Below are 13,108 nucleotides of genomic sequence, written 5' to 3' on the forward strand. Positions count from 1 at the left end.
CATCTCCCAGAGAAGAGGGAGCTACTGAGGGAAAGAACTCGGCCATCGGCATAGGGTTCAGCTGAGACTTGGGCAAGCGCAAATCTCTGGATGCTGAGAAAGACTGAAGGCAAAAGGAGAAGGGGGCAGCAGAGAATGAGATGGTTAGAGCGCATCACCGACTCAATGGACGTGAATCTAAGCAAACTCTGAGAGATAGCAGAGCGCAGAGGAGACGAGTGTGCTACAGTCCATGGGGTCGTAAAGAGTTGGACACGACTTATTGACAACAACAAATCTCCCCAAGTACAGCGTGAAATCTCATAAGCATACATAAGAACAATTCTCAAGGGAAAGAAAAATTACCGGGAATCTCATAAAGGACTGGAAACTCTTTGCTTCCTCCAGCTAGAGTGGAGAGACCTCACTGAATACAAGTCATCAAGTAAGAACCCTAGATAGACTACACCTTAGAAGTAGAGCTAAATTATCTCTAGAACAAAAACTAGAGCTGCCCTAAAAGAACCTAAAAACAAATCTTTGAAGGCTCAAACTAATCTGCACACATGCGGGCTAAGCTGCTTCAGGCACGTCCAACTCTTTGTGACCCTATGGGATTCTCCAGGCTAGAATACCAGAGTGGGTTGCCGTGCCCTCCGCCAGGCAAACTAATCTATAAGTAACTAAACTGCCTTCTCTAAGGAAGTCCGATACTCTTCAAGGGAATACAAGAGAATCTGACGAGGCAAGGCTACGATGCCCCGTGTCAATATTTTTAAATTATGAGCTATACAAAGAGGTAGAAAAATCCCACAGTTAAGAGAAAAATCAGTCAATAGGAGCAGACCAAGCAGTGACAGGAAAGAGAGTATTAACAGAAAGGACATGAACACGGCCATTATGAATTTGTTCCGTATGTTCAAGGGTGTACAGGAAAACATAAGCTTGATGCGGAGAGAAACTGGATATAAAAATGACTGCTGTACTGATGAAAAAAACACCTGAAATGAAAAAATACACTTGTTGAGATAACAGCAGATTTGACAGTATAGAAGAAAGACCAATGAACTTGAAAACACAGCAGCAGACCCTGCACAAAATGAAGTTCAGAGAGGAAACAGACTAAACAAAGAAGAAGAATGCCCTGGGTCTCAGAGATTAGGGAGCAATTCAAATGGTCTAAGATATGTATAATTAGAGAGCCAGAAAGGAGGAGGTAGGGTAGATAAACCGATTTACGGAAAAAATCTGCAAACATTCCAAATTTGATAAAAAGCCACAGGGTCAACTCAATGAATGCCAAGTTGAATAAGCATAAGAAAATCATAACAAGGCCTATCGTAATCAAATTGCTGAAAATCAGCAGAAAAGAGAAAGCCGGAAAAGCGGGAAAATGTATAGAGGAACAACAACAGCAAAAAGCTTTTCATTACTTTGATCAAGAATAAGGGACGGGACTTCCCTGGTGGTTCAGTGGTTAAGAATCCGCTTTCTAATGCAGGGGGACATGGGTTTGATCCCTAGTCAGGGAACTAAGATTCCACATGCCACGGGGTGTCTAAGCTCACATGTTCTAGAGCCTGTGCCCCACAGCTAGAGAGAGGCCCATTCAGAAGACCTGACACAGCCATTAAAAAATAAACATTAAGAACAAAAAGGGTGCTAGGTGTGTACTAGGTGCTATGCTAGACCCCCGAGCCCTACTAATACTTACTAATGGTCTGCTCTTATCTGTGACTCTGTTCTACAAGTAAAAATAAATGTAAACATATGTGATCAGTGAAAATTCTCTGCATGTCTCAGCAACCCCTGAAAAAATAAAAATAAAAAGAATACGGACAGACACAAGTCACTAAGGTAAGTAAAGAGGAACATTACTATCAATCTTACAGACAGTTAAGGATAATAAGAAAATACTATGAAAAGGTTTGATACCAATAAAATTAACAATCTAAATGGAATGGGCAAATTCCTCAAAAGATACAGATTACTCAAAGATGACCGAAGAGAAAAATGTCTGACAGCAGTGCGTGGGTGTGCCAAGTCACTTCAGTCATGTCTGACTCTTTGCAACCCTACGGCCTGCCAAGCTCCTGTCCATGGGATTCTCCAGGCCAGAAATATTGGGATGGGTTGCCATGCCCTCCTCCAGGGGATCTTCCCAACCCAGAGATCGAACCAGCATCTCTTATGCCTCCTACATTGGCAGGTGGATTCTTTACCACTAGCATCACCTGGGAAGTCTGTGACATGAGTAAACCCAATATAAACCATAGAAACTGAATTTATACCTTAAAAGCATCCCACCAAAACCCACTTCATGGCAAACAGATGGGGAAACAGTGGAAACAGTGGCTGAGTTTATTTTTCTGGGCTCCAAAATCACTGCAGATGGTGATTGCAGCCATGAAATTAAAAGACGCTTACTCCTTGGAAGGAAAGTTATGACCAACCTAGACAGCATATTAAAAAGCAGAGACATTACTTTGCCAACAAAGGTCCATCTAGTCAAGGCTATGGTTTTTCCAGTGGTCATGTATGGATGTGAGAGTTGGACTGTGAAGAAAGCTGAGCACAGAAGAATTGATGCTTTTGAACTGTGGTGTTGGAGAAGACTCTTGAGAGTCCCTTGGACTGCAAGGAGATCCAACCAGTCCATCCTAAAGGAGATCAGTCCTGGGTGTTCATTGGAAGGAATGATATTGAAGCTGAAACTCCAATACTTTGGCCACCTGATGTGAAGAGCTGACTTATTTGAAAATACCCTGATGCTGGGAAAGATTGAGGACAGGAGGAGAAGGGGACGACAGAGGATGAGATGGTTGGATGGCATCACTGACTCAATGGACATGGATTTGGGTGGACTCCGGGAGTTGGTGATGGACAGGGAGGCCTGGTGTGCTGCAGTTCATGGGGTCGCAAAGTGTCAGACATGACTGAGTGACTGAACTGAACTGAAATGAAGACACATTCTAGGCCTAGATGGATTCCCTGGTGAATGCTATCAAATATTTATAAAGAAACATTACCACTCCTACAGAAGGATAAATATAAAACACACACCTTTGTTATTTTTTAATCTTTTAAAAATGATACTTGACTAAAGAAAAATAGCAACCTATTGTGGGCCTTTGTAGAAGCAATGCATATGACAACAAAAACACAAAGTGGAATGTTTCTAAGATAGCATACTTTGATAACACGCTTACACTACCTGTGAGATGGCATAGCATTCATGAAGGTAGACCGTGATAAGCTAAAGATATACGAACATTGTAAACCCTAGAGAACTCACTTAAAAAAGGCAAAAGGTTGAGCTAATAATAAGCCAACTACTAAAAATACTCAACTAAATCCAACAAAAGGCAGGATAAAAATTTAGAATGGAAAAAACTAAATCTGCAAGTGAGAAAGTGGGCTTCCCTAGCGGCTCAGCGATAAAGAATCCACCTGCCAATGCAGAAGCCTTGAGTTTGATCCGTGGGTCAGGACAAGCCCCTGGAGAAGGAAATGGCACCCCACTCCAGTATTTTTGCCTGGGAAACCCCATGGATTGAGGAGCCTGGTGGGCTACAGTCCACCAGGGTGCAAAAGAGTTGGACACGACTTCGTGACTGAACAACAGTATAAATGAGAAAGGGTTAAATAAGTTACGGATTAATGATATAATGAAATGTTATGCAGTGGTTGAAATAATTTGAGTTTTTTGATGTAGAAAACTATGATATAAAGTTAAAATTAGGGTAAAACACTTGCTTTTAAAATACTTTTAACCTAAATAACTCTACAAAATATTTACAATCATAGAAAAATATGACTGTGAAGAAATGCATGAAGTATAAGCAGTGTTTATAATTCAGCGGTGAGATGATTGGGGATAGTTATTTCTACAAGGTTCTTTAAAGTAAGATGCAGCCCAGTGATGATTAAGGATGTAAACACACAAGATTTTGTGATCAGCCAGGCCAGGGTTTGTTTCCTGGCTTTGTTACTTGCTAACTGACTGAACGTTGCCAGATCAACTTCTCTCCATCTCAGTTGCCTCCTCTGCCAAACGCACTTAAAAGCATCTACCTCAGTGTCATTTGGGCTTTCCTGGTGACTCAGACGGTAAAGCGTCTGCCTGCAATGTGGGAGACCCAGGTTCAATCCCTGGGGGAGGAAAATCCCCTGGAGAAGGAAATGGCAATCCACTCCAGAATTCTTGCCTGGAAAATCCCATGGATGGAGCAGCCTGGCAGGCTACAGTCGATGGGGTAGCCCAGAGTCGGACACGACTGAGCAAATGACACACTTATAGTGTCATTTTGAATTTTCAATGAGATGAGGTGAATAAAGTGTGTAGCCAAGTGTCTGGCACAAAGCTAAGATTCATTGAGGAATTCATCTGTAACTTTCATAAAAAGAGTAAAAAGTTTTAAAGACAAAATTTCTTTTGAAAGAAACCCTCTGGGATTTAGAGGGGGTAGAGGTCAGAACCAGGACAGGGTTCTGAACAACCAGCACTCAAGTCTTCCCAGTATCTCACCAGTTTAACTAAGTTCTAAATGGTAATCAGTTGTGAGAAAAACACAGTATCTCAGAGAATCCAAGTTAAGAAATGCCACCAGCTCCCGCAATACCTGCCAGAGTATCGTGGTATTTGGTGTTCTAAACCAGAGATTCACGCCTCCGCTCACTTCCCTCTTGCTTCCTTTTCTCTCTCTGCTGGTCCAGGCACAGGGCATCCCACTGGCCATTTCCCCAGGCCCGATCCCTGGGACTGGGATTCTGATTGGCTCAGCTGTAGTCGGGTGTCCAGCCATGGTCCAATCAAATCTGATCATGGTGGGTGGAGTCCAGTACAAACATGGCGGCTTTGGGTTCCTGGTTTGGGGAGGAAGGATGGAGGGAATGTTGTAGGCTAGATGGACCATCTGCCCCCAACCCCACCCCCAAACTGTCTGCAGCTGTCCTCTCTGCTCAAGCTTTTCTTCTTACTCAAGTTCTTCCTCCTCCATGACGTAGACTACTCAAGGCCACCCAGCCATGATAGGGGGAACCTGCTGTGGTCAGTCGTGGCCACCATTCCCGGGAGTCCATTGTTGGCTGTGGGCTGGACTGCCCCCAACTTTGTCACTTAAGCTCTCCTGGGTTTCCCTGGCATGTGCCACAGGGCCACAGTTGCTAACAAATTCCAGGCTGCTGGGCTAGAGTCTGACCAGGGTGGTCTCTTCTGGATTCCATGGTTTTTGTTAAAGAGAGGGGTCAGTTCTTCCAGGTAAATGGGTTCTCTGGCAAAACGTGGCCTTCGGCAGCACTTTAGTCGAAAAACACAAAGGTTGGTCTAAGAAAAGCATGATCTGCCACACACACACAAACACACACACATTCTTACCCCTCTCTCTGCAGAAATGAAGAAACAAAAGACTAATATATAATTATTTTTTTTAATTCTCCTCAGGGCAGCTCCCCCCTCCTCACCCCCGTCCTCCCGCTCCCCGCCCCATCCCTCTGTCTGTGGACCACTTCTGCAGGCTACAGGGGACTATTGGAACAAAGCTGCGGCCTGGCACCCCCACTACGCTGCCAGACCCAGAGAACAAGTCACAATCACAAATTATCACAACAATTAGCAGCTACACTTGGGAGATGGGTAAAGTGAGGCGGCCCAGCTCTGCATTGTCAGCTGGTCTATTTGGCGGTGACCTTGTTCTGGAGGCGATGATATTCCTTCAGCCTGTAAACCAGATTCAAAACAAAGAAAAATGTAAATTAACAATAACAACATGCACTCGGTTCAATTAATTCAGGCAGAGCTGGGGTGGCGGGGGGCAGCTGTTTGTTAAGACGTGTGTGAAGTTGTCTTTTTATTCTCCCTCTCTCTTCTCCTGCCCTGGCCCCTCCCGCCCTCCAATCAGGATAATGTAATTAATTTATCTTAGGGGGAAAACATTGCTTGTCATTGTTGCAGACAAAGCGTTTAACTGGCGATGGGAGAAGTGAAGACGCCATTATGAAAACCTAGTGTGTCTGGAGCCATTTAAAAGGGTTAGAGTCATGAAACATAGGGTGAAGGAGGCGGGGAGGTGGAGGTGACGGCCCGCCTGGATTTGATGTCTCTCCCAGTCTTGGCTCCAGGGACGGGAGGCTGGCTCTGGGAGAAAGTGGGTCTGTGCTGAGGGCACGTTATCAGGGAAAGGAAAGAGACTCATGCCTTCTTTTTGACCCCTTCCCCCTAGGAGAAGGAAGCTAGTGATTAAGAACCCAGAGCCTGATAGACTGGTTGCCAGGCACCGTGCCCTTCCTGGGCACCAGGGTCTAGGCAGCGTGCTTGATTTCCATGGCCTGGACTCGAACTTCCATCACACCTATGAGGCAGGCATGGTTAACACCTCTACTAGTGATTTCCAGAGGTTCGGAAGGGGTGTGAACTCCCAAACTGCAGAACCAGGACTCGAACCCAGGTCTGAGTGGCCTCAGTTGGTATGTATCACGCACCCTGGGCCATGGAGATCCGTATCTCCAGTTAGACTTGCATGGGGATGACAAGGCAGGAGCTGGTGGCCTTCTGTGGCTCCTTTCTACCTCTTGGCCATCTCCCTTGCTAAGCTGCTCGGAAAGGGGGCTCCCGGTGGAGTCCGTGTGGTTGGAGAGGATGGGAGTGAGTGTCAGAGGCAACTCAGAAACCCGGAACTCAAGTGCGCGGGGCTCTGTGGCCCTTGGCTATCAACAAGTGTGCCTTCCGGTCCTGCAGAGGCTGGGGCCAGAGCAGGCACTGCGGATGCTGTGGTTGAGGGACAGGAAGGTGGGGCTTGTCTAGGGCACAGCTGTGGTCAGAACACTGAAGTCCCTTCAGAGCTGGCTCCCCACCCCTGGAGGGTCTGAGGGCCCATTGGGGGCCAGGGCTTCTCACCTTAGGGAGTTGATGTTGATGAAACCAGTGGCATCGACCGGCTCGTAGTCTCCCTGCACGTTCATGCTGCACAAGAGTGGGAGCTCGTCAGCATCCGGGGGACCCCAGCCTCACAGACACCCAGGTATTCCCCGTGTGCATCCAACCCTCCCTGCACTCTGGCTCTTCACTGTTTTCCTTCCAGTTCGGGGAGCCCTCCCCTGTGCCGGGGCTGGAGAGCAGGGAGCCACAACCCTGCCATGCAGATGGGCGCGCTGGGTCCCGGCCCTGCCAGTGCCAGCCGGGTGAACTCCTGCCACCAACCAGAGCACTGCACCTGTACCCTCAGGACACGCGTCGGCGCCACCTCTGCCCTCCGGGTGTCCGGGAGGAGCCGACGATGTCCAGCGGTCTGAAGGCCTGGGAGGCTGAGGTTACACACCAAACAGCCTCTGACATGTGTGAAGGTGTCCTGCGAGCTGCAGGGAGGCCCCAGCCTTCAGGATTTGTCCACGAAGCCTTTTTGACCTTGTCTGCCCAGCGAGTGAGACTGAGTCTAATCCATCTTCAAATCTGGGCACCATCTTCAAACCTGGGCGTCAACGCTCATTGCCCTCAACAGAACAGATTTTTTCCCTCCACATATACAGTTTCCATCTTAGAGATTCAACAGCCTTCCTCTTTTGATTGTTCTTGCTTGACTGCCCTTCGGAACCCTTCCCAACCACAGTCATTCAGATCCAGTCACCTGGTTGGGTATCCTGGCTCCACCCCCAGCACAGACATTAGGGCAAATGTTTTTGCTCTTTGAGCTCCAGTCTTTCATTTGTGAAATGGGACCTTCGTCGTTACCATTTGTCATCGTCGTTGTCTAGTCGCTCAGTCGTGTCCGACTCTTTCGACCCCATTGTAGCCTGCCAGGCTCCTCGATCCATGGGATTTCCCAGGCGAGAATACTGGAGTGGGTTGCCATTTCCTTCTCCAGGGGATCTTCCCGACCCAGGGATCGAACCCCACATCTCCAGCATTGCAGGCAGATTCTTTCCTGCTGAGCCAGCAGGGAAGCCCCTCCAGCATTGTCACTAGCTCCACATAAAATGATGTAGCTGGCATCTGGTAAGCACTCAGTGCCGCTACCATCATGCATTCACCTGCTCATTTACTCAGGTATTTATTAAGCACCTACTACCCGCCAGGCACCGGGCCAGATGCTGAGGAAACAAGGACCAGGCGGGAGCAGCTCCCACGTGGAGGGGCGGCGGGTGCAGACATAAGCAATCAATCACCCACCTGCCCTCGATTATTTATTGACTGTGATCCACTCTTTGAGGACAAGTTCAGAGTGTTGTGGCCTCAGATCTGACTCCACCAGGCGACCCTCCGAATCCCCCCGGGGGAAGGAGTCCCTCCCGTTTCTCATGGGGCCCCTGCTGCATCCTGCCCTGAATTAGCCCCTTGTCTTCATGTCTGCAGAACTCTAGCCTCAGGATAAAGCAGTCTCAAGGTTCTCACTGACACGGAGGTGGCCTGCCCCCTCAGAACCCTCCTCCAGAGAGGTAAGATGGGGGGGGGGGGTTTGCGGGGTGGGGGGAGCTAAGGGGATCTGCTGTTCTTTTTCCCAGACCCCGAGGCTGTGCCTTTGACTGGCTCTTTGTGGACTGTGGGCTTGTACTGTGGGCTTGTAGACTGTCAGGGGAGGTTTTAAAAAAAATCATTATAAACTGGAGTCTCTGCGCCTGGCTGCCCTGTGGCTTGTCGGGACGCGGGCTCTGGGCCTCCCCCCACCACGCCCTTACCCTGACCTTCACAGGACCTTGAAGCTGGCACATGGGACTCCCACGCTCCCTCCTTTTCACCTCTGTCGGCTCCTCCAGGGCTCAGGTGGCTGAAGTCACCAGGAGCCGATTAGCAGGCTCCTGGTAAGCGGAAAAGATACCAGGCTTCTAGGGGGCTGTGGCTTGGGACCCTTCCCCGGGCAGGGGAGAGCCTGGACCAAACTAAAGCATCGACCTCCTCGAATGGATTTTACAGATGTTGCTGCGGTGATAAAGCTTAACACGAGCCCTCCCTGAGCCACCCAGCCCCAGCCCCCACCAACCATCAAACAGACTTCGGACACCTGGCCTCACTTCTGCTCTCCAAGTCACCTTGTCCCCTTTGGAAGGGTCCCTGTATTCAGCCCAAGGAGAAAGCAGGGCCAATCCTGTTCCCCTCCTCCCTGGCCGGCCAGCCATCTCTCATGAGTCAAAACAAACTCTCCCCTCCTCTTCCCCCAGACTGGCCCTTCAGACCACCCCAGCAGCCCCTGCCAAAGAGAAGCCCACCTCTGGGACAAACATGTCCCACCAGACTGCCTAAGAGTCCCAGAGGTGTTTCTTGGGAACTGAAAAACCTCTCTTAAAAAACTGTAGTTTGGGTGGTGTGGTGGTGGGGGGGTGCACTGTGGAAAAAAGAGTTTACAATGAATTTTTTTTTTTTTTTTTTACCTCCCCTGACGGTCTACAGAAAACCTCTGTGCTTTTATTTTTGTTCATTCGAGTGGCTCTGACCTGCTCTGTAATTACGTTACTTTCTACCTACTGTGCCGCGGCATTTCCAGTTCTGCTACCTCTAGGGGCTTCCTCGCCAGTCCCTGTGACGCTGTCACTCAAGGGCTTTCAAGTCAGCGATGTAGAAATCAGAAAGAAAAGGGAAATGGTCGGAGACACAGTGAGAATAAATGCTCCTGCTTTTCTCTCTTTTTTTCCCCTTTCCCTTTTTACTTTATTCATTTAATCTCCCCGAGTGAGACTGTAAGGCTTAATGAAGGGTTGGACAGATTATTAGAGGCTGTAGATTTGGAGGGGGAGGGAAGAAAGAGCCAGAGAGAGAAAGAGAGAAGATAATTTGACATTTACCCCGACTGATCTAAACTGATTCGGTTATATTTATGGCTTATAAAGTGTTTAGAAAGATTGAAGGTGGGGGAGAGAAGTGCAACATGGCGAAGAGAACAGAGAGAGGAAAATAATATTGACTGCCAAACAAAACTCGTACTTTAATTCCTGACTGCCTTCCGGGAGGGGCCACGCAGGGCCTGGGACTTGCGTCAGGTGGGGCTGCCTGTCCCCACCTCTTGTTTGACCAGGTGACCTCCAAAGGGGCCACTTGGCTCCATGGTCAAGGCCAGTCTCTCATTCAAGATGCAAACACAGTTACAGCTAATAGGCACCTGCTAAAGAATCTGCCTGCAATGTGGGAGACCCAGGTTCAATCCCTGGGTCAGGAAGATCCCCTGGAGAAGAGAATGGCAACACACTCCAGTATTGTGGCCTGGAGAATTCCATGGACAGAGGAGCCTATTGGGCTACAGTTCATGGGGTCACAAAAGAGACTCAGCGACTAACCCTTTCACACTTTCACCAAAGACTCAGCCTGCCAGGGCTCCTCAACCTCTCCCGCAGCCATTCAGCTCCCTCACCCTGACCCATCGGGGAGGCAGCTCTTCAAGGTTCCCTCCTGGCTCCCTCTCACCCAACTCTGTCGCTCCCCTTGGCAGTCTCCTCTTGGCCTTACCACCCAACGTCTTCAGCCTATGTTTCTCATTAACTCTAGCCCTGTGTGTCCAACCGCCAACTATAGTTCTCCTGGCCCAAATCTCAGAGAAAACTAACCCTCAAGATGTCCAAATCCAAATGCGTGATTTTCTCCCATTCTCTCAACTCAGTCGTTGCCATCAAAGTCTACCCAGTGGCTCATGCTGGAAAGCCTGGGGTGGTTCTGAACTTTTCCATCTCTCTCCCCATCCAAGCCCTTTTAATTCCACCTCCTAAATATCTGCCAAATCCATCTGCTTAACTCTATTCCCAGATCCAGCAGACTGGTCCAAGCCTCCAGCATGTCCCACTGGGAGGCCTGGTGTCCACCCTTGCCAGCTCCCACCTCACTTCAATCCAGAGCAGCCAGAGAGGACCAAAGCCACAGGTCTGATGTGTCCGTCCTTTACAATCTGGCTCCAGGGCCCTCCTACCCTGGAGTTCTTATTGTGCCAGGGATGTTCTGGGTCCTTCCACAACTTAGACTCTCTGCACAGGACAGTCTCTCTGGAAATGCTCCCGCCCTGCCTCTCCCCCTGGTACAGTCCTTTCTTTCGGAGACTAGCTCAGAGAGGACTTCTGCAGGGACGCGTCTCCCCACCCCCGTTATTATACCCAGCCCAAGTATCCTATATCTCTGGGTGGTCCAGCACCACCTTCCCTAATCCTACCCTCGGGTGATCCTCTGACTGGGGCTTTCTCCCCACCTAGCCTGTAAGTTCCATGAGGACAGAGGTGGTGTGGATGCTCTTTGGGACCGTCTCCTCCACGCCTTGCACATGCTTGGGAGCATCCTTGCTGAGAAAGACAGTGAGAGGAGATGCTGGACCTGAGGGTCTGTGCCCAGCTGGGGGCAGGGGTGGGGGGCACCTACCTCACGAGCTCCTCGTTGTAGAGGGACAGTGGGGACTCCCGGCCAAGGATGTACACCTGGCCCTTGAAGACGGACACGTGCACTTTCCCTTCCACGCGCTCCTGGGACTTGGCGATGCAGTGGCGGACAAACTCACACTCGGGGCTGTGCCAGAAGCCTGTGCGGAGGGAGACACAAGGGTGCTAGTGAGGCCCGCTGTGTTGTCTGCCCCAGGCCAGGATGTGGCGGGAACTGGGATCCACATGGGGCAAGCCCCCCAACCTCGCCCCGTCATGGCAGACGTGAGCCTGGGAGGGAGGCAGTCCCATGTCTATGCTGTTCAATGCGGAGTCCCGGCTCAATGTGCGCTTGTAAATGACCACACGGAGGAGCAAGCCCACCTGCCCAGTCCTGTGACTTCGTAGGGTTCTCTCCCAACCCCTGCTACAATGCAGTCACCTCTCAAGGGTCAGGAGGAGGGGTTTTAACCTACTGCTTCACGCCACAGATATTCAGGGAGCTCTGGAGGTCAGGTGCTGGGGAGACAGCGGTGAAGGGACCCCCCATCTTTTGCCCATAGGGGCTCAGTCTTATCAGGGCAGCAGATCGATAAATTAGGCAGAAGACCTCAAGTAGGACCCAGATATATGTCACTGAGTGATGGGGGTGCCCAATTGAGTGGTGGGTTTGGGGTCAGCAAGACTAGGTGTGTGGGGCCTTCACTTCCCTGCGCCTGTTCCCCCATCTGCCAAGTGGGAATGACGCTTCCTTCCCCCACTCCCAGGGCCAGCAGGCTTATTGTGTGGAGGCCACGGACTCAGGACTGCTGTGAACACTGGGCCAACAGCCAGGCAGAGCCCCACCCCTCAGGATGGGCAGAGCCCTTTGAAAAAAGTGCCCTGTCTTTAACCAGGTATCTAACCCATGGCCCCTGCATTGGAAGCCTGGAGTCGCAACCACTGGACCACTAAGGAAGTTCCTGGACTAGCTCTTTGAATCCTCCCAAAGAGTCTTGGGACAAACATTTCTCTTAGCCTCTCTCTTTTCTGTGCGAGGAAGTTAAGCTCAGGGAATTTGAGGCTTTTCCCCAGTCACACAGGCTGTAGTGGTGGGGGCTGGACCTGACCTCAGTGGGCCCAAGTTCTAACAGCTCTGCCTTGTATGATTGTCTTTCAGCTTTGCCGTCTGCACCTAAAGCACACTGAGGTGCCTGAGAAATGCATTGCACCCCACCCCTCCCACCCTGAATGCCTCAGGCCGGGGAGGGCTGTGTTCAGTCCCCTCTTCCCAGGGTCTGGACAGCGGCTCCTCTCAGTCTCTGCTGAGGGCAGGGGGGCTGTGATCGGGGTTGGGGGAGGGACAGGGTGAGGGGTAGGATTTCTCTGAAACGGAGCTGGAAAGGTGAGCCCACCTGGGCAGCTGTGGGGCCAGATGGTGTGTGATCTCCTGCCCTGATAAAGGGTCAGGTCAGCCCCAGGTCTGTGGCTATTGTCAGAGACTCAGGCCTCCGGGGGCACCTGCTGAGGCTCTCTGTGGGAATGGGGAGCAGGCCCTCCCGCAGACATTGGGGAGGGCCGGGCAGGGAGAGAAGGGGTTGGGTCCTCACTCTCCTACGCTCACCTCCAGCTCCACCTTGACAGGCCGTGCAGCCTCTGTGCCTTGGTCTCATTTGCACAGTGAGGTGCTACCCACCACGCTCTAGGGGCTGTGTGGATTCAGCGGGCGCTTCTGCTTTTGAGATCTGAATGTGGCCTGCCGGTCCTCACTGTATCCAGGGCGACAGACACCCCGAGAAGGAGAGAACCTTTCCAAACGCGCACAGAGAGA

The 13,108-nt window shown here is 50.4% G+C and overlaps 1 protein-coding gene across 2 annotated transcripts in view; it reads right to left on the reverse strand.

Annotated features, from left to right (window-relative positions):
• Positions 1 to 5,394: 5,394 nt before the first annotated feature.
• The window catches only part of ASS1 (argininosuccinate synthase 1), a 52,138-nt gene continuing 44,424 nt past the window's right edge, over positions 5,395 to 13,108 (reverse strand). For both annotated transcript variants that reach the window (XM_042245529.1, XM_027966282.2), the window contains exons 13-15: positions 11,303 to 11,459; positions 6,875 to 6,940; positions 5,395 to 5,698 (exon numbers count right to left, since the gene is read on the reverse strand). In XM_042245529.1, the coding sequence (XP_042101463.1) occupies positions 5,653 to 5,698; positions 6,875 to 6,940; positions 11,303 to 11,459 (269 nt within the window). In that variant the 3' untranslated portion in view covers positions 5,395 to 5,652. The remainder of the gene's footprint in view (positions 5,699 to 6,874; positions 6,941 to 11,302; positions 11,460 to 13,108) is intronic.

The sequence above is a fragment of the Ovis aries genome, chromosome 3 (genome assembly GCF_016772045.2).
Source record: "Ovis aries strain OAR_USU_Benz2616 breed Rambouillet chromosome 3, ARS-UI_Ramb_v3.0, whole genome shotgun sequence".
In the NCBI taxonomy this organism is placed as follows: Eukaryota; Metazoa; Chordata; class Mammalia; order Artiodactyla; family Bovidae; genus Ovis; species Ovis aries.